Source organism: Bos javanicus, chromosome X (assembly GCF_032452875.1).
Source record: "Bos javanicus breed banteng chromosome X, ARS-OSU_banteng_1.0, whole genome shotgun sequence".
Lineage (NCBI taxonomy): Eukaryota > Metazoa > Chordata > Mammalia > Artiodactyla > Bovidae > Bos > Bos javanicus.
The window spans coordinates 7,601,671-7,623,894 of record NC_083897.1 but is presented as its reverse complement, the minus strand read 5'-3'; the positions used below and the strand labels follow the sequence as shown (position 1 = coordinate 7,623,894).

At 40.0% G+C, this 22,224-nt stretch overlaps 1 protein-coding gene across 6 annotated transcripts in view; it reads right to left on the bottom strand.

Moving 5' to 3' along the window:
- GRIA3 (glutamate ionotropic receptor AMPA type subunit 3) overlaps positions 1 to 22,224 on the bottom strand; it is a 308,559-nt gene that overhangs the window by 88,774 nt on the left and 197,561 nt on the right. For all 6 annotated transcript variants that reach the window (XM_061409407.1, XM_061409408.1, XM_061409406.1 and 3 more), the window contains 5 exons: positions 12,985 to 13,146; positions 8,761 to 8,928; positions 3,907 to 4,011; positions 2,684 to 2,791; positions 1,113 to 1,319 (listed from right to left, as the gene is read on the bottom strand). In XM_061409407.1, coding sequence (XP_061265391.1) covers positions 1,113 to 1,319; positions 2,684 to 2,791; positions 3,907 to 4,011; positions 8,761 to 8,928; positions 12,985 to 13,146 — 750 coding nt within the window. The remainder of the gene's footprint in view (positions 1 to 1,112; positions 1,320 to 2,683; positions 2,792 to 3,906; positions 4,012 to 8,760; positions 8,929 to 12,984; positions 13,147 to 22,224) is intronic.

Genomic DNA, 22,224 nt, shown 5'->3' with positions numbered 1-22,224 from the left:
CATAGTCTAGTTGGGACAGCTGAACTCATAATACAGATTCAAAAGTTCTACGTGTTCTAAGTTGCTTCGGTTGTGTCTGACTCTTTGCGACCCTATGGACTGTATAGCCTGCCAGGCTCCTCCATCTATGGGATTCTCCAGACAAGAATACTGGAGTGGGTTGCCGTGCCCGCCTCCAGGGGATCTTCCCAACCCAGGACTCAAACTCCCGTCTCTACTGTCTCCTGCATTAGCAGGCTGGTAAAACCACTAGCGTCACCTGCGAAGCCCAGTACTATAAAGAAGCAAAAAGCAGGGGCAGCTAACCATACTGCAGATGGGTAAGTGGGATTAGGGAAGGCTTCCTGAAAGAGTTGACATCTCTGAATTCTGAAGAACTGGAGGTGGCAGTAGCCAGCTGAGGAGAGGTGAAGGTACTCCCAGGCCTGCCTTCAGGGAACAATGCATAGTTTGCTATAGCTGAGTGTGAAGGAGGAAGAGGCCCAGATGAAGCCAGAGAGGTAGGTGGGGGCCAGAAGACAAAGTGCCTTCTTTGCTATGCTAAGGAATTTGAATTTTCTCCTGATTTCTAAAGTGAGAAGTCACAATAATGCAGATTTGATTGGCCAGGGTAAGAGCAGAGGCAGGCAAGCCAAGTAAAGACTGTCAAACCGTAAGAACCATTACTAAGATGATGATGATGGGACTGGGAAGTGTATCTGGATTTGAGAGCCAGACGAGTAGAAAAGAAAGGACATGGTGACTGGCTGGATATGAGGGGAGTAATGAGGAAAGATGATCTGCTTGTTTAGGCAACTAAGTGGGTGGTGAGTCTGCTGCCTAATACAGGAAACACACAAGGAACAGATTTTCAGTAGAGGGAAGGCTGTACTTAATATTGCAAAATAAAGTTCCCCAATTCCTCTTTCCTTTTAGTAAAATAAACCTGTCGCCCAAAGGATGCTATTGACAAGCTACCTTTACAGAATTCAACTGTAGAATGAAATGTTTTGTGTATAGGCCATATGAAGATGATACAATTGGATAAGCATTGTACTTAAAAATTAAATTTCATCTATCTTGGTTAGTTGGAAGGCATAGAAGTAAATGAAACCAAAGTGGAAAAAACTTACCCCATAGACGAGTTCCCCAACCATGCCATTCCATATCTTAGTCTCCGGATCCCTTGCACCGTATTTCCCGTCACCGACAATGGACAATTTGTATTTGATCCTTACATGTTTGGCTATTTCATAGGCTAAATCTACACAATAGCCTTCATATCGCTCATTTCCTTCCAGTTGCTCATGGTTCTTCTTATACATTACATATGGTGATTCCTTTGGGACCAGAAGAAAGATCAATGGGTTACTCCTATACATTTTTCTAAGAGATAATAAATGTAATAATGAAGTCTTATTTCCCTGTGGCTATTGAGGTTTGGCGTGTTAAGAGAGCTTTTAAAAATGTTTGCTTAGTAAGCAGAAGAGCCTCGATCGACTGTTCATGGGGGCACATATTCCTTGGAGTCCTTAATCAATGATTTAAAGAAGTAGAAAGGATTTAAGTCCTTTTTGAGGGTTTGAGAGAAAAATCAGTTTCTACCTAGAGAGTCTTTGATTTAGTCAAATTGGACAGAGGTATTTCCCACAGTTACATGAAGGTGAACTGCCTTTGATTTCTTGGGATTTACCATGTCAGAACTGCAGCCAGCCCTGGCAAGCCCTAGGGAAGCACTGTGATCTTTGTGAGGTCAGGGTCTGTAGCTTGTTCATTTTTATATCCTCAGGGCCTAGTATAGTAGCTAGCCCAAAGTGAGTATTTGATTTGTATATTTAAACGAAAGGTAAACTTTAGCTGAATCTCCATTCGGTTAATCACAATTTCAGACCTAGTGGAACAGTCATTTTTAACCTGGGTTTGGACTTCATTCAGAAATGAAACATTTTTAGAAAAACATTTCAAAATAAATGAAAATATTATTTCATATCTCAATAGTGCTTTAGATTTTTCAGAAAAGCTTTACACGGTGAATATTGCCTTGAAACATCTTATGACATGAGTAGGAGACTATTGTTATGCCTATTCCACAAGTTAAAAAATAATACAACTTGAGGCTCAGAGAAGTTGCGATTTGTACCGTTAAACTCAGGTTAGTGACAAGCCTAATATTAGAGCTCTGACCTACTCTTTCCTTTTGTCTCCCCTACAATGAAGTATTCCATTTCAGGTCTAGATGAAGCATCAGTCCATGGTATAGGGTGTTTAAGAGGATTATTATTGTTCAGTTGCTAAGTCATATCTGACTCTTTGTAACTCTATGGACTGTAGCCCACCAGGTTCCTCTGTCCATAGGATTTCCCAGGAAAGAATACTGGAGTGGGTTGCCATTTCCTTCTCCAGGGGATTTCCCCAACCCAGGAATCAAACTCGAGTGCCCTGCATTGGCAGGCAGATTCTTTACCACTGAGCCACCTAGGAAGCCCTTGTTTAAGAGGATAATGACATCTAAGACTGTTGCAAATTCCCTATTCTTTTTTTAAAAATGACATTCTTTCATCATCATGGCAAGATATTTCAAAAGGTTCCTCAGTTGACATGTTGAAAGTTTCTATTTGAAACTTTGACTATTTGAACTTGAGGTCTTTCCTCCTGGCTGAATATTGCTTTTCAACAGAAAGCCCACCTAGTCCTCTATACTTACCAGAATGGTAGTGACGACTATGGTCCGGTTCTCTGCAGATGCACTGTCATTGCTGATCTGCTGATCCGAGAAAGGCACAAACCTTTCGTACTCATTCCAGTAGCCAGCCTGGAAAGAGCAGACATTTGACCTGGTTGCCTATTTTTCACTCAAAAAGTGCTGCCTGAAATTCAAGTGCTCTTGTGGAATGAAAGTTTTTTTCAGTTGCTCGAGCTTTCCAAGGATTGAGGTCCTCTCTCCCTTTGTCTTGCCACCCCTACCAGGACCACAACACTGACACACACACAAGTGTGCTGCTAGTTCCTTCATCCTGGAGCTTCCCATCCCTGCTTTGCTTTTACTGATATTTGGTAAAATGAGTTAGCCTACTGTAGAATGATCAGGCTTTTTGATTCTTTAAACTCAGATAGCAGAAGAATCCTTTCCTTAGGACTGTAGGGAATCTGGAGTGTGGGGGATGGGGTGGGGTGAGAAACCACCAGTGGAGTATCCTGTAGAAGTGGTACCAGATATTTTATATTCTAAGGTTTTATCAAGTGACTACTAAATTCCCACCTCGTGACTATTAGTATGACAGAAGCAAAGTGGTTATTATGAAATTTAGCTGTAGAGAAAGGTACTTTGTCCAGAGTCCTTTTGGTAGGTGAGTTGGCAAAATGGAGAGATTACCTACTTTCTAATTCTTTTGCTAAAAGCATGTGTATCTTGGCAGCTTCTGTTTAAGGTAGCGGTCCCCAACCTTTTTGGTACCAGAGACTGGTTTCATGAAAGACAATTTTTCCATGGAGCTGGGGGAGAGGGGATGGTTTAGGGATGATTCGAGTGCATTACATTTATTCTGCACTTTATTTCTATTATTATTACATCAGCTCCCCCTCAGATCATCAGACATGAGATCCTGGAGGTTGGGGACCCCTGGTTTAAGTAACATGCTAAAAAATTTGTAATTCCTTCCTGTATTGTATGAAGCTGTGAATAACTCTTGAGTCTATTGCTTTTAAAGAACCAGCCTCAGAGGGAAATAGTCTTTTTACAATGTGTAGATGGAACACTTTGATTACAAGACAGCTCTGCATTGTAGCTACACTATTCACTGAATGGAAAGGCAAACAGGATGTGTGGGAATTTGCTCTGGGTGTGTTTCCTAACATGTATTTTCCTGCATCTGAAGGCTATCACTTTTTGAGTGATTTTTCACTGGGATATCTGTTTGGGTTACTTACCTTCCGAGAGCCAGTGACTTTCATTTCATACACATCGATGGTATAATTTGTCCTCCGTCCATAAGTGTCAAATTGTATGTTTCCAGTCATTCCTTGTACTTGCACCTGGTAGAAAGGGGAAAAATGTAAAATTTTTAAATAGTACCACAATATTGCCTTCTAAGTTCTTTGCAATGAGGTCTATGGACAGATCTTGGAATATTAGAGAACATTTATCTTGAGCCAATGAGCTATAGCCACCAGATCAGGTCTGCACAGATCTTAATTTTCTCCCTAGTATTTTGTAAATATGGCTTTTAATGAAGCTCTTAGTGGTGTAACAGGCAATTTCTTTTTTATTAGAGTACAGTTGCCTTACAATGTTGTGTAAGTTTCTGCGGTACAGCGAAGTGAGTCAGTTATCTATTTATATCCCCTCTTTTTGCATTTCCTTCCCATATAGCTCACCACAGATCATTGAGTAGAGGTCCCTGTGCCATACAGTAGGTTCTCATTTGGTATCTATTTTATACATAGTATCAATAGTATATATATGTCAATCCCAATCTCCTAATTCACCCCACCATCACCCCTTTCCCCCTTGGTCTCCATATATTTGTCCCTACATCTGTGTTTTTATTTCTGCTTCACAAATAAGATCATCCAAATCATTTTTCTTGATTCCACATATATGTGTTAATATATGATACTGATTTTTTTCTTTTGACAAGCAGTTTCTTATATGATACAGTAAGGGCTCTGCTACTACTTTTTCAAGGACTTGAAATGTCTACCATCAGTCTTTTCTGAAAAGAGTATCCCAAGGAGTATTCTTAACTAGGATAATGTGTTCCTCTGGACTGTGAGTTCCTTGGGGACTGTGACTGTCTTATCTTAGCATTCTCAGTGTCCAAACATAAGCTGATTTCAGTCACACGGGCTCTGAATCTCCTGGATTCATACCATAACTTCATCACTTACTAACTGTATGACCTTGGGGATGTTCCTTAATGCTTTTGAACTTCAGTGTACTAATCTGTAAAATGGGAAAGCCTACCTATCCCACTGAGTTGTTGGGAGGATTAAATGAGCTATCCATATGTCATGTTTAGATCAGTGTCTGGCATGTGCTGAGCATTGCAATACATGTTAGCTCTATTAATAATAATAATAATTATTAATCAAAGTGAGTTTTGTTTCTAATTCTTGAGGGGTTTGCACATTTACCAACTACCATAGTAACAGGACTGAGTTTTTCCTCTTATTTAACCTATTCCTAGCTACAGACAGGTATGGAGAGCTAGGTCATGGAGGGATAATCTGTAGACTGATGAAATTTGTTAAGTTGAGGGAATCAGGAGTACTGAATGCTACAGAAAACAGAGGTGCTGGAATAGCCTGAATTTCTGGTTGGGATGCCAAATACAGAGGCGTGGATAGCATGATTTTTCCTTGGTCTGGGTCCCATATTATGAACTAATAAGAGGCTGCCTCTAATGGGTGGAGAGATTTCCTTACCTATTTTTGACAGTTCAAGGACACTGGATGAAAGACCTTCTCTAGATATGGCATTATTGTTACCTACTTGAATTACTCATCTGGTGAGTATGGGTCAAGGAATTTGCTTCAGAGAAAAAGAATCTGTCTTATTCTCCCACGATGAAAGGATGGAATACTTTTTCATCACTTATAGAAAAATGACAAGCTGTTTGTTAAGCAGGTCAGAAGTGGTAATAGGCTTGTGCAGCAGAAGAGAAAATTGATGGCAAATAGTAGTGAGCATCCTTTTTTAAAGGGAGGGCCCTTGTTCACCACCTATAGGAGACCATGGAATATCTGTTGAAGGAGAAATGCCCCCATGTGACTTCCTGAAGACAAGACGATTGTCCTACTGACCCAACAAACCTAAGCACTACTGTCAGCTTAGGCTTGCAGAGAAGGTGACATCATGCTTCCGGCTAAAGAAAAGATTCTTTGTTGAGGGATGGTTCTGATGTATGCATGAGGGATGGGTCTGTGATGCATGAAGGGTTCTTTACACTCTATTTTGAGCATTGAACTCTGGGAGAGGAGATAGGTAGGGTAGAGACACTGGCAGAGGAACATATTAAGGAAATCCTTCATTGCTGAAAATAGCAAAGGCTTCCAGTCTCATTAAGAATTGCATATTTCTAAAGATTCAGCCTATCTGAGCATGATCTGCAAACTGGACAACAGCGTAGACTGATCAGAACTTTTGGTGAGCACAAGTCGAATTGGACTACCACTCCGAGAGAAGTCTATTTTTAAGGATATGAATGTCAGTGACAGTCTCCCAATCCTCTCCACCCTGCACCTCAGGCTATATTAGGTGCTTCTCCTCTGGGTTCCCATAGCACTCCATGTGGAACTTCACCATAACATTTAAATCATCTATGTATTTCCGCCTCCCCTGCTAGACTGGGAGCATCTAAAGATGGAAAGGCATTCTTTTTCTGTGTTCTTGGCAACGAATCCAGAGCCTGGGATAAAGCAGGGTTCGCTTATTGAACCAGTGGACAATTTTCAATGACTTAGAATTGTGACATATTTCAGTAGACCATGCTAAGGCTAATCTTTGTACTGTTGGTAGATTGTAAGGATAATCGTTACCCGATCTGCAAGTGGCTGTAAGGTTTTCAAAAGCACTTCTTTACATATTAGCAATTTAAATATGAGTTCCCTAATATTATTTCATGTTTGCATATTAACTTGGAGCCTGATACATAGTCGTTGGTACTCAGTAAATATTTGTTAAATGAATGGTGTGATTATTTATTCATTAAAACAGGCCCTTTCGGAGCCTCTATCAGGCAATGATTTTGTTTGCCAGATTTCTTTGAAGGAAGAAAATGATTGATTGAGCAACAACTATGTGCTAGTCACAATGAGGAATGCTTTTACATCATGCATTCTCACTTTTAATTAACTTAAATAAAATGGAATTTCTTTTAATATGGTCAAGTCTTTAGTGCTTTAGGCCATCCTCTCTAGCAGTCCTCTGAAAACCAATCATTTGTCACAAGGTAACAGGTACTTTGGGAAGAAGCTGATACTGTCCAGCCCCTCTGAAGCCATAGGCTGGCCTACGGAAAGAGGAAAAACATCCTTCCTGCTGAGTGTCTGATCATGAGGGCCTGGGGAGGAAGGTTACCTACCTGGCTTACAGCTTGAGCTTTATCAGTGAGTCAGACATTCAGAAACAATTTGTGCCATAATATGATTAATCTAATTTTTGTCTTGCCAAATTCATTTTTCATCCTTCACTCTGGTAGCTAGTTTTGTATTGGGGGTAGAGAGTCATTTGTGTCATGAATGGGGAGTCAATTGGAGATGCTGGCACTTGCCCCTTGAGGTTTTTGTTGATGAAAACTCCTTTTGATTCACTCCGAGGGAGTTTTATATTTCACTCATCATTATGTTTCACCTGACAATACAAATCTTGTAACAGCTATGAAGGTTGAATTTAATTAACTGCTCTTCAAAAATTGTGCAGTGCTACCTCCATAAAACTACACTCAGGGCATTTGTTAGAGAACTGACATAATGACATAAAAATCTGCATGATGGGAGAATGAGTCATATCTCTTTCTTGGAGAGACACACAGGGGCTACTAACCCTTTTTGATTGAATGCTTCCAACTTGGCAAATTGAAGGCAGCAGTAAGAGAGCCAACTACACAAAATGATGTATGTTATGAGGCCATTACAGGCTCTTCGTTGCTGGGTTGTGCACAGAATTCTTTTATCATTGTTGATCTCTTTGTTGATTTGGATATTCCAAACATCAGGATAATTAAAGGAGAAATAAGAGAGTCTTGTACTGCTGAAGGCTCATTTTAATGCAAGCAGGCGTATGTAGCATAACACAAAATATTCAGGAAAGATCTTTTGCTTGGAAAGCTGCACTGAATGGGTGATGCTCCTTCTAGTGTGAATAATGGAATCTGTTCAAAGGATACTGCTCAAAGCCTGAAATGCTCTCCCACCCAGTAACTACTAAAAACAAATGACCTATTTGACTGTCTAGCCATTGATTCCTTGTATTTTTCTTTAGGATTTTTCTCTAAGGCATTGGGGAAAAGCCTCTTAAGTAGGTGTAAAAAGGGATCGTATTCCTGCCTCTCACCTTGTAGAATATAGTATTACAGGTTCTTTTTGACAATAGAAACACTATCACCCTGGCTCTATTCCACAGTCCATCCAGGATAATAATTGGCTGATAAGTCAGGATGCCAGTAACGTCTACCTTGAAGATACGAGCTTCCTAGAGAATACCCTAGTCCCCCTAAGTAACGTCATTTTCTGGAAAGCCTGAATTTTTGGAAAGCCATTTTCATGTTTAATCTGCAACTTTCAAGGATATTGAGCTTGATTTACTCTCCACGCCATAGTAAGAATGAAATATTCATTTGCCTTAAATTTACTGATACCATTTCTTAAGCTTCAAGGAAGAACCTTTTAGTTTTAGATGCCTAGATTTTGATGAATAAATATAGATGCTTATCTTTCTGTACACTTTGAACAGTCTATAGACTCTGATCCTCTTCCTTTTAGGGTGTCTTTTCTCAGGATTGATGGCCTTTTGGGTCTTTACAAGGTACCCCCAGCTTCCCTGGTGGCCCAGATGGTAAAGAATCCACCTGCAATGCAGGAGACATGGGTTCAATCCCTGGGTTGGGAAGATCCCCTGGAGAATGGACTGGCAACCCACTCCAGTAGTCTGGCCTGGAGAATTCCAAGGAAGAGGAGCCTGGTGAGCTATAGTCCATAGGGTGGCAAAGAGTTGGACACAACTCAACGACTTTCACTTTCACTTAAGGTACTCCCACCCCAATTACCCATTGTGGGCATTACCATTTTCAGAGCTCTCTCAATATCAATTCCTTGACTCCAGGGCACAGCAGGGTTTGCTAAGCAGTCTCCAGCACTGCCTCTCCGGGACACGTCCACTCGCTGCCTCCTCAGGTAGCGGAAAGCTTCTGCTATGACCAGTATTGCGTCGTGCGTCAGTGCAGAAGTGTACTGAAATGGACGTATGGAAAACAAGACATCATGACAAATGAGGCTCTCCAAACTTGCCTCATTCCTTATTTTCATTCATTTCCAACTCTTGTTCTATGAACTCACCCTCTTAATTATTTGAATCAATGGATCTCTCTGGGCAAGCCTGACTTTGATCCATTCTAGAATGATGCAGCTTACCTCATGTGCACACAGGTTAAGATTATTAAGATCAAATGGCTCAAGGGAATCGCTCTCTGGTTCTCAATGCTGTGTTTTGTATTGAGTGAGTGACTACTAAAAAGGCCAGGTCCTTTATAGAGAGTGAAATATGTGGGAAGTTAAAGGATGGCATATGTAGATTGGAGAGGAAATAGCATATCCTAAAGCAAGGTTGGGTTATTGCTGTTTCTAATAGAAAATTCAGATCTGGTGTTTACTTAGGGGAAAATGGAAATAGCTAAGTTAGACAGCTTGAAATTAATTTGGAGGGAAACATTAATCATTTCTGTCTGGACCATGTTTCTGGTGAACTGGGACTTCTGGCCAGCAATAAATCAGTTTTTGTTTCCTGGGGAAGGCGGTGAGGGGGAGGGTAGCGAAATCTAAAGCTGGTTTTCGATGGTATAAAATTACAATTGTTATTGAGTTTTAAATCTGATAATGTTGACAATTCATAGGCAATGCTTCATGATGCTACCTTTTCCAGGCAAGAACAGTTTCAAGAACAGTTACTGTCTATTCCTTGGATAAACTGTACTGATATGCTCTACTAAGGATGAGGCCAGTCATTTAACACAAGGGATTTGATTATCTGCAGTTGACATGGTGGATGCCTTTTCATTAACTGAATCAACAAAGTATGATTAAAATAAGCTGGCCCCTGTTTTGCAGGGGTGACAAATACTGGTAGAATATAGAACTCTTGATTTTTTTAAAAAATGAAACTAAAAATGCCCTAGAGGGAATTGTCTCTCTATATAGTATGTCCCTATACAATTGTGAGTGAATACATTGTCGTCCTTAGAACGATCAACTTACTTTTCTGACTTTTCTCAAGTTACTTTTCTTATATCAATTATGACAGTAACAAGGGACATATGTTCTTTCATGAAAAAAACAATCTGCAAACTACATACAGCCAACATGGCAGTGATTTTTTTTCCAGCTGACTGCATAAATTGTCAGCAATCTTTCTATAGTCCTCTCCCAGCCATGCCAAAATAGCTATTTAATTTTCTACTTTTTTAGCTTCTACTTACTAATGTGTGAGTATCTAAAAAAAGCCCCCCAAAGAAATGTTCATAAAATATAGACTAAATTAAGCATCAGAATTTTAATTTCTACACAACTTTATTTCCTGATCAAAAATATTGTCCGTCATTTTCTAAAGCAGACTTTTTGTCTGACTGATATAGAGCAAGGTTCCATAATGGGTACTGCAAGTCAAAGTAATCTGAAAGTTGTAACCATCTATTGAAATATTCCATTTTTCTAAGTTATTTGAAGGGTTTGCTTATAAGCCTGAACAGTTCTTCTCAGTAAATTCTGAGAATTTTGCATCATACATATTATGAGTTATCAATGGATAATCCAGAGCTGAGATTGTCTTCTTTCTCTTTTGTACAACTTCTACAGCTTCTAAACAGGCATAAATGACTCTTTAGTACCCTTTTCAGACTTTTACTCTTGTCCATTTTTTTGTGTGCCTAACATAGTGTCTGACACACTGTAGATACCCCTAAAATATTGACTAAATGAATTGTTTCCTTCTACCTATTGCCTGCTAAATCTACGGATGGCAAAACAGTGGATTGGCAGTTATATGGAAATATGTTTGTATAAGCTCACCCAGATGTATGGGCAGATTTAGCCCATAAAAAGACTTGATTCATTAAAGAAGTGCAAATCAAACCATTGGGAGATATTACCTCACACCTATGAAAATGGCTGTTGTCAAAAAGACAACAGTAAGCACTGGTGAGGATGGAAGAAAAGGGAACCCTCATGCACTGCTGACAGGAATGTAAATTGGCTTAGTCACTGTGAAAAACAATATGGAGGTTCCTCAAAAAATTCAAAATAGAACTGCCATATGATCTAGCAATTCCACTCTTGGGCATATATCTGAAGGAAATAAAATCACTGTCTCAAAGAAATATCACATCCCCCATGTTCACTGCAGCAGTATTTACAATAGTGAGCACACAGAACAAACCTGTGTCCATCAAATCATCAAATGGTGAATGGATAAGGAAAGAAAGTGATACATATCATGCACATATGTACTCATACGTCAACTATATTTCAGTAAAAATATACATGCAGGCACAGAACACAATGCAGCATACTCAATAATCCATCAAAAGCAAGAAATCCTACAATTTTTGATAGGCAGATGCCATTATGCTAAGTGAAATACGTCAGGTAGAGAAAGACAAATACTATATGTGGATCCTCCCCCAAAATGAACTCATTAGAAACAGAGAACAGAGGTGAGGGCTGGGGAACAGGGAAAAATGAATGAAGGTGGTCAAAAGGTATAAACTTCCAGTTATAAGACTGATAAGTTCTGGGACTGTAACGTATATCATGGTGACTATAGTTAATAATATTGCCTTGTAAATATTTTTGAAAGTTGCAAAGAGAATAGATTTTAAAAGTTCTCATCATGAGAAAAAACTGTAACTGTGGTGGTCACGTTAACTTATTGTGGTGATCATTTTGCAATATATACATATATCAAATCATTATGTTGTGTACTTAAAACTAATACAATGTCACATGTCAGGCGTACCTCAATAAAAAAATAAAATCATCATCTTAAAAAAGAGATTTGACTACAAACGATTTATCATAGGAATTGTGGCCATATTTCCTGAAACATATGAGGCCACTGGAAAAATCTGGCACATATGAAGTAATCGCTACAATCACAGAGGACCACTTAACTACTGCATGGCTTAAATTATTTTTTTAAAAGGTGTTTAGCTTATAACTTACAACTTTTCTAGGATATATCAATTGCACAAGGTAAGGTCGCACTTGTCTTATGTTGGTGTGACCTATACAGGGTGGTCCTGCATGGATGATTCAGAATGTCTGTCTTTTCTGTCTATGTGCCTATTGTTCCTCTTTACTGTATTCTTCCCAGGGAGGAAAGATGTGAGGATGAGCACCTCCAGACCATAAGAAAGGAAATGTCCCCTCCCCTTTCCTTTTTTAGGGAAGGGCCTTGAACCTTGGCTCTACTTTGATTCCTCATCTAGATCACAAGGATCCCATATTCATGGTACATACATGCGTTCACTGTATCAGGAAGGAAGAATTTAAAGTCTGTTTCATACTTAAATCAATGCACTAAGGGAATGGGTTACTTAAAATTCATTGGAAAGATCCTTTGTGTAACATGAATAACTTTCCCCCATTTATCTGTTTTAATTCCTGATTTTAAAATAATAGGATTTCTAGCCATAGGGGAACACGAATGAAAAATGTGCACTTTAAGCATAACTTTCTGCTTTTAATGTTCTTATCTTGATTTCATGAAAACAAGCAACTTAGGTAATCTAATTATTTAAAGACACTTTTGTAGGCAGGAAAACATTTCCATTCAATGTGTGCATAGGCAACACATACTCTGTATTAGAACCTAATTCACTTGGGTGTTCTGAGATTCATGAAACTTATTAACACAAAGCAATCACATCAATAATGTAAAATCTAATTTTCCATTTCAGACTATCAATTTTCCTTACCTATTCCCACTGTCCTCACCCTTTGTCCAATTTAGGTTCTTGTAAAATTGTAAGTTATAAGCATATTAAAAATAAAATTCATTAACAAATTAAGTTACCATTTCCAAACACTGGGTTTAAAAGACCTCCTTCTAATAGCTTCTTTATTTGTGAATTTAGTTTTCAAATGCAGGAGCATCACCTGCAGTTGTGTTTTAGCATCCTTGAAACACTTCTGAGGGACAACCACTTGATCACCGGATGGCCATAAATATATAAAGGCCATACTAAGATGCTCTGGAAAGCTGGCCTAAGGTTTCTACATGCTGTGGAACATTACCTTTAGTGGTGCATTCTTGGCTTCAGGAAATTCCCTTTCATCCAGCCTCACCCAGCGCTGAATGAACTGCTGAACCATAGGGTTTTCATTGTTGACAATCTGGAATCCTGTAATGTTGGCTCCCCCATGCATGACTCTTTCTAGCAAAATATCGGTAAAACCCTAGAAAGAGATTGAGAGAGACTTGTGATTGTGAGAGGTCATGCATTCTTACTCATTGTATCTGTTACAGTGCTAAGGAAGAAATGAAAGTTCCTTTCCCAAGATCCTTCTTTAGCAATCAAAAAAACTCTGGACAGATGGTTACATGTCAATTATATCTCAACAAAAACCAAAATCACAACAAACAAACAACTCCTGATACAGACTAATTCTTAGGGCACTCTGAAACTACAGGCATGATGGAGAAAATATACACCCTTCCATTTTAGTGCCCATGTTTTTATTTAGTTAGTGACTGAAAGGACAAACATCAGAGTCAATTTTAAGTGAATGTTTTTATTTCTTTCATTTACCTATATATTTTTAAATCTTTCTTCAATGAATACAAATACAATGATTCATATAACTGGAAACTGTTCAAAAAGTGGGCCCTAGCTAACATGCCAAATACAGCAGATTGCTTTTCAGATTTGAATGATGAGTAATTTCAACATTTGTAATTTACAAAAATGCCAAAGAGTGAAACTGACAGCTTGGTTGTATGTGATGGTACAAACCCCAGGGTATGTCTCACATGAGTCCATGAATGAGTTTTGACAGCTACTTCATAGCATCCACCATTTTCTTCTTTTGTTCTGGTTTCTGTCTGTTGTCTCTGCCACCTAAGCCTCCTGAAGGAATCTCTTCATGTTCATATCATGCCATCTTCACCTGGGTATCACCAGTTCCACTGGGCATTGCTATTTTCTGAGATACCTCTCCCAGAAGTTCTGCTATTTCTGCTGGATAATTGGCTCTTGCTAGTTGCTTTTGATCCCCTTAGGTCCTCAGTGGGTTGGAGCCAATATTTATACTCATAAATAAATTTAAAGAATTCTTTCCCCTGCCTTTAGATTTTCCTCCCCAATATTTACATATAAAATTGTTTCAAAAATAAAGTTGAAAGAATTATACAGTGAAAATGAAGTAGTCACTTCAGATTTCACAATTAACATTTTTCTATCCATCCATCAATCCATTTCATTTTTTGGATGCTTTTCCAAAGAAAGTTGCAAATGTTAGAATACTTCATACCAAAGACTTCAGCATATAGGTCATTAAGTAGAGTTCAGTGCTTGAAGTTTTCATCCTTCCTTTCCTTCCTTCTTCTGCTGCTGCTTCTTTTTTTTAAAGGCTTTCTTTTTAAAGTCTTTATTGAATTTGTTACAATATTGCTTTCATTTTTTACATTTTGGTTTTTTGGGCCCAACGCATGTGAAATCTTAGTTCCCCAATCAGGACTGAACCCACATCCCCTGTATTGGAAGGCAAAGTCTTAACCACTGAACTACCATGGAAACCCCCATTTCTTTCTCTCTTTTGATAAAATTTACATCCAATAAAATGCACAAGTCTTAAATATACCACTCAGTGGGTTTATAAATGCATACACTATATTACTTAAATCCCTACTAGTTCTCAAAAGTTTTCTTTTTTTGCATTCTAAGTTTTCATTGAAGTATAATAATCATATAGAAAAGTGCACACATCTTTAAGTATAGGCTGATGAATTTTCACAAACTGAACGCATGAATGTAACCAATACCCAGAAGTCCCGCTCTTGTATGCCTCTCTAGTTACCATTCTGATGCCTGCTTCTTTTAATTCTCTGTTTCTTTAATATGGGCAACAAGGCAGTCGTAGAAAATATTTTAGTGAAGCAGCGTTTTCAGTTATTACTCCTCACCCCATTCCTCTTCCTTTCATATGTGGGATATGAGCCAAAGAGTTTGCATCACTGAGAACTATTCCTTCTTTCCAATGATCACAAGATGTTTTTAAAATGAATATTAACTTGTTAGGATGAGTTTTCTCCCAAAGGTCTCCTTCCTGAAATAAACAAAGACTCAATGATTTCTCCCATGTGTTCCCCTTTGCACAACAATGAGCAGAAAGGCTTGCTTGTGTGTAAAGGCATGAAGAGGCTCCAGATGCGGCTTAAGCCTAACTATTATCCAACTCCCAACTCTCACCCCCTAAACATACATACAAATAGAAAGCCGAGGACAAAACTTCAACAAATGGCTTTAAGTCATTTGCTGTACCAAACCATATTTGCAAGTTAAAAAGTATTACACAAGAGCATTGAGCAACTGTCCATCTGTCTGCTGGTGGGGGCTCTCTGGTGTTGGCCTGAAAGAGGGAGCCCCTTTCTTTGAAAGAAAAGAGTTAAGAAAGCTTCTGCCACCATCTTGGTCCCCAGGGTCAATGGTCATAGTCTGCTCTAGGAAATAGTATTTCCTGTACCGTTTATTCTTTGGATAAGCCTCACACTCCCATTTCCTTCATACTATAGCATGTTCAAATGGCAACACAGGATTAACAACAGGGAGGGCGAGAGAAAGGATCCCAGAAATCTCACATCTGCCTTAAGGCATAAGAGCCAGCACTTCAGTCTTGTTACTCACCACAGCACCCCCCAGAAACATTTTACCTCACTATCTTTTTCTCAGCAGAGACACTAAAAGGAGGGGTCCAATTCAAATTTACCTCACCAATCACCTCCACTTACTTCCATAAGGCTTTGGCTCTGCCACACAGGCCCCATATATTCCCGCTTGGCTGTCTTCCTGCCTGTTAAACATACTGTAATTTGGAAGTATCTCCATAAGAACACTCTGCACTCATGTTTCTACCTCATAGCAACCATATCACTAAGGACCTAGAAGTTTCTCAGTCAGCCCATGTTTTATGACACACATAGCTGGGATTACGTTCTGGCACTTCTCAGACTGGAATAGCCTGGAATGCATCCTTAGCAGCACAAATCAACCCAGGGGAAGGTCACCTCAAATGGCTTGTTTGTCTGGCAAGACCTCCACAACATTAGCTCTTGCCAACTGCCCTGAGGGCTTAAACCCATCCACATGGGCAGAAAGCCTAACACAGCCCCATGGACAAAATGGAGAGAGAAGGGTGGTAGAAAAAGGAGAGGGACTTCCCCTGGTGGTCCAGTGGTTAATACTCTGTGTTTCCACTGCAAGGGGGCACGGGTTTTATCCCTGGTCGAGGAACTAAGATCCTGCAAGCCGCACAGTGCGGCCAAAAACAAAACAAAACAATACAAAAAACAAACAAAAAAAGGAGGTAATAGAATTTAGGAAGATGAAAGGAGAGATCTTGCTGCTAAAGGGCAAAAGTAGGCTGGCTCCTGGGCCTAACTCTGCCTCTGTCCTATTTGTGTTCCGTTTGTTTGCGATCTCTTATCAGATTCTACAGCTTGAATGTTGCCCCGGTGCCCAGCATTTAGATGCAGTGAGTCACAGTTCTCAAGGTTGAGATAATCAAGGCTGGATTTTCCCTAATCCCTCTGAAAAAAACACGAATGCAGCAGAGCTAACCAACAATTATCAAGGACATAAAAGGGAAAAAGAGAAATCAGGCAAATGGTAGAGAAGGGGATGTAAAGAAAGCTGCTCTGGCTAAAGGCAGGAGTTGCTCGTCCTTCTATTTCTAACACTTTTTTTTTTTAAAGAATTTTCGTTTGATATCAACTATTGTTAAATTACATGATTCAAATGCCACTGAAAGTCCACAGGATTGTAAAAATTAAAGCTTGATTCTTTCTATAGCCTCTTCAGACATACACTAATGCAACAGAGCTGACATCTAACACATAGGAGGGGAAAGGAGGAAAGAGAGAAAAGGCGGATGGCAATTCAGAGAGAGGGTCTGTTTAAAGGGCAGTTTTGGTTGGATTCTGGTCTTTCTCCTCCTCCTATTTGAAGGCATTGCAGCATCCCATAACAATCTTTGGATTTTTATGGTTATGACACTTGTAACGCTAAAGGCAGGCTGAGGATCCCCCCAAACCAATGTAAAGACACACAGCAGAGGTGATGATACAACATCCAGAAAGGAAAATGGAATCAATGAAAGAGTGGGGGTAAGTGTACGAAGATGGATGTTAGGAGAGAAGTACGGACTGAGGGGCAGGGGCTAGCTCTCCTGCTCCTAATTCTCCTATCCCATTAGTATTATTATTATATTTAAAACCAGGGTCTTCCCTGATAGCTCAGTTGGTAAAGAATCCACCTGCAATGCAGGAGACCCTAGGTCAGGAAGATCCACTGGAGAAGGATAGGCTACCCACTCCAGTATTCTTGGGCTTCCCTTGTAGCTCAGTTGCTAAAGAATCTGCCTGCAATGTGGGAGACCTGGGTTCGATTCCTGGGTTGGGAAAGATCCCCTGGAGAAGGGAAAGGCTACCCACTCCAGTATTCTGGCCTGGAGAATTCCATGGACTGTATAGTCCATGGGGTTGCAAAGAGTCAGACATGACTGAAACCAATAATACTAAATTTAGTTTTAAAAATCAAACTGGAGATTTAACATATCTTTCTCAATTATTGGCAAAGCAAATAGAAACCAAAGACACAGAAATGGAAAGATTATAATAATAACATTTGGATTCAAGAGATTATCCCATTATTTTAAAGCATTTCACCCATTCATTACCTCTGGTTAGATCTCCTCCTTAGGCTGGTGAATCACAGTCTTCAAGGTGGGAAAGTTGAGACTGACTCTCTTAAAACCTCTCAGAAGACATTAACACAAAATAAATGATCAACAAACATGGATGGTAAAGAAAAAAAGTGGAAGAAAGATGGAAGTTAGGAGAGAGGAGATGGCTAAGAAGGGAGATTTTGCTGGTTCCTGATCCACCTCCAATATCTATCCTATTGCTTATTTCTAGAAAAAGTTTCTAGAGTCTATTATCATGTAAAACCATAGTTGAGAACTGGCGCTTAAGGCTACCCACAGCTTCAGTGAAATAACTAATGCAACAAAAGTGACCAGCAAACATACATTAAGGAGGCAGGAAAAAAGAAAGAGGAGTGGTAGGAACTGATAGTGTGTTAATAAAAGATGGATTCTGGCTAAAAAGTAAGAGGTGCCAGGCTACTGGTTTTCTCTGCTATCTGAATTTAAGACACTGCATTTTCCTAGAATATGTAGCTAGATTTTAGTTGTTGAGCTGGTCATAACCCCTCATGGTGTTTATACTGAGGCTGTGTATCCCTGAAAGCCAAGTAAAGACACTGAAACAAAACGAAAACAAACCATGCAGGGTATATAAAACAGGGGAAAAAAATGATGGTGGCAAGGAGTATTCTGGTATGATAGGGGAAGTTAGGAGAAATGTTCTGATTCAGGGGAGTAGCTGGCTGGCTCCTGATTCACTTTCTTGACCTTTGTGATTATTTTAAGACATCTTATTCATCCATACATAGAGACCATGAGATGGGACTATGTCTGTCTAAAACTCTAAGCAGACCGTAATGCAACAGAAATGACCTTCAACCATCTGGATGATAAAGGGGAAAATAAAAGATGAAAGGCAGTTCCAGAAATTTCAAGTTGAGGTTCATGTTCTAGCTATGTGCTAGGTTTCCACGGAAGGACCGCCTTCCTGTGCTCAGTTGCTCAGTCATGTCCTTCCATCTGTATTCAATTTGTTAATGCAGATACTGTTTCCTTCACAAATTGCTATAGTCTATTTTTTTATGATTATTTAAAAATTTTAATTGAAGTATACTTAATTTACAGTGTTGTGTTAATTTCTTCTGTACAGCAAAGTGACTCACCTATGTATGTGTATATATATTGGAGAAAGCAATGGCACCCCACTCCACTACTCTTGCCTGGAATATTCCATGGGTGGAGGAGCCTGGAAGGCTACAGTCCATGGGGTTGCAAAGAGTTGGACACAACTGAGTGACTTCACTCTCACTTTCATATATATATATATACACATACTTTTTCCTATTCTTTTCCATTATAGTTTAGCATAAGATAGTGAACATAGTTCCCTGTGCTAAAAGGTAGGACCTTGTTTTTTATCCATTCTATATATAATAGTTTGCATCTGCTGTTCCCATACTCCCAATTCATCCCTTCCCCCTATCAGCCAGCAACCACAAGTCTGTTCTCTAGTACATTCTATTGTTGTGAGAGTCCAGTCTATGAGGATTGTAAACAGAGGCCTGATTTTCCTGATAGGCTCATCAATGACACGGATGGGGGAGAGGCGACAACAAAACATTTAGCGAGCATGAGAATATCTGTTAAAATGGTGTAAAAGGCATAAACTGAGAATCGCAGTTATTTTAGGACTGAGGATCTAGATCCATGGCTGGAGGTGTCTGGTTCCAGGAACTCTTTTTGTAATAATTTTCATTTTGCAAGACACCCACAGCAGTCAAAGTGGTAAAGATAAAGTTGTGAATCCTTGAAACCAACCTAAAGGCAATAACACAGACAAAAGGCCAAACAACAGCCAGAGTGTCTGAGAAGGGCAATAAAATGATGGTGATAGAGGGGGACATAGTGGCAGGATGGTGGAAGTTAGAAATGGTCTGACCACACTGATGAACCTATTTGCAGGGCAGGAATAAAGATGCAGAAGTAGAGAATGGACATGTGGAAACAGAGGGTAAGGACAGGGTGAGACAAATTGAGAGAGTAGCTTTGACATCGGAGAAGGCAATGGCACCCCACTCCAGTACACTTGCCTGGAAAATCCCATGGACAGAGGAGCCTGGTGGGCTGCAGTCCATGGGGTCGCTGAGGGTTGGACACTTACTGAGCAACTTCACTTTCACTTTTCACTTTCCTGCATTGGAGAAGGAAATGGCAACCCACTCCAGTGTTCTTGCCTGGAGAATCCCAGGGATGGGGGGGCCTGGTGGGCTGCCGTCTATGGAGTCACACAGAATCGGACACGACTGAAGCAACTTAGCAGCAGCAGCAGCAGCAGCTTTGACATATATACACTACCACGTGTAAGATAGACAGTGGGAAGTTGCCGTATATCACAGGGAGCTCAGCCGGTGCTCTGTGATGACCTAGAGGGGTGGGGTGTGGGTGGTGGGAGACTCAAGAGGGAGGGAATATATGTATACTTATGGCTGATTTACGTTGACATACAGCAGAAACCAACACAACATCCTCCAATTAAAAAAAATTTCCTCATAGATTAGATTCTGCCAAAGTGGGGGTGGGGGGCGGAAACTAGTCTGACTGCCATATATCCAGTAGAAGGGGAAAAAACGATAAAGGGGAGAGAGTGATAGGATGGGTGGTATTAGAAGTCAGTGCTTCCTGGTCTTTTTTTTTTTTTTTTTTACCTTTTGGTGATCTTCAGTTGATGTTTTTCACCCAAACTCTATACTTTGGGGAATTTTCATTTCCTGATCTCCATGCTGCTGCTGCTGCTAAGTCATTTCAGTTGTGTACGACTCTGTGCGACCCCATAGACGGCAGCCCACCAGGCTCCCCCGTCCCTGGGATTCTCCAGGCAAGAGCACTGGAGTGGGTTGCCATTTCCTTCTCCAATGCAGGAAAGTGAAAAGTGAAAGTGAAGTCGCTCAGTCATGCCCGACTCTTAGGGACCCCATGGACTGCAGCCTTCCAGGCTCCTCCATCCATGGGATTTTCCAGGCAAGAGTACTGGAGTGGGGTGCCATTGCATTCTCCTCTTGAAACCTTATTAAAAAACTGATTGTAACAGGTTTAGCCATCCAGCACCAATCTCTAACAGTTGCTTTGTTGCTCAGTCGTGTCCAGCTCTTTGTGACCCCATGGACTGTAGCCCACCAGGCTCCTCTGTCCATGGGATTTTCCAGGCAAGAATACTGGAGTGGGTTGCCATGCCCTCCTCCAGGGGATCTTCCCGACCCAGGAGCTGAATCTCTGTTTCCTGCATTGTGGGAGTAAGGAGTGTGAAAATGGATATTGAATGGGCACCTCTGGCTGAATGATTACTTTCCTGGCCAGTTTTTTTTCTCTCACTTTGTGATCTACAAGAGGGACTTTGCCATTCTGTTTGTTCTTTTAAGAATTGAAGTCTCTGTCTGGCCTCCCTGAAGCTTTCGTCAAATTGCACACAGATTTTATCACCCAGAAGCCGTTAGGTAAAAATGGAAAAAAAAAGAAGAAACAGGGGTAATATGTAGAGACAGATATTTTAGGAGAGCGCTTCAGGCTAAAAGGAGATGTTTTATGCCTCCTAATACCCCATATCCAGTATTTGGGGATGGTCACCCATAATCAGCTATGTTGGGAAATTAGAATCCCTAGTTGCCTGATGCTTCTGTAAAAATCAAATGAAGGAGTTGGGCTTTCAACACTCAAACCCAAAAAGTAAAAGAGGAAAAAGACGGGATTGCAAGGGTTAGGGAGTAATAAAGTAAAGTATGCATCCTACTAGCTGTCAAATTATTCTTACAGCCAGCTACCTAAGACTCCACTCCTGAGCTTCTTATTCATTGATCTTTATCATGTGACCTTTTCCAGAAAGTTCCATCCTCACTCCTCCCTGACAGAAACACCAATGGGTAAGACAGTTTTCTCAGTCAGCCATGTCTGAGCAGTTTCATGAGGCCTCCCCATACATGCTAACTACCGCTACTCAGGCTTCTTCCAGCACCACAGGCCCAGCTTCCTGTTTATCCTGCATTTCCGACCCTGTCCCCTGAGTCCTGCTGTGAGAAGAAGTAATGCAGTGACCAGATAGCAATACATGTAAATACAGGTGGAGTTTTTTTATTCTCACAAAATCCGTGTCTTTAGAAAAAGTGTGTTTGATTACCAATCTAAATACGTGATAAGTAAGTTTACAAGTTTTTACTTTTTAACTCATACCTTTAGTTCAGAACAAAATTAACATTTAAAGTTCTTTAAGCCTTTTTAGTTTGTTTTCACATTTGTTTCAGGCTTTAAGTGCTTGTCCCAAGTACGTCTTCCAATAGCAACTGCTTATAAAAGGGCAGAAAATGTGTATTTTCTTATTTAATACATGCATTTAAATGTCAGTTCAGTTCAGTTGCTCAGTTGTGTCTGACTCTTTGTGACCCCATGGACTGTAGCATGCCAGGCTTCTGACTTCAAATGCAATTTCTATACCGTGAATTCTCTTTTCCTCACTGAACTTTACCTGCTATTAAACACTATATATCTTAAAATAATATATTTTTACCAAAGACAAAATGTATTCCAATAGATTTCTTTGATATTTTTGTGGAAAAGGATAACTCA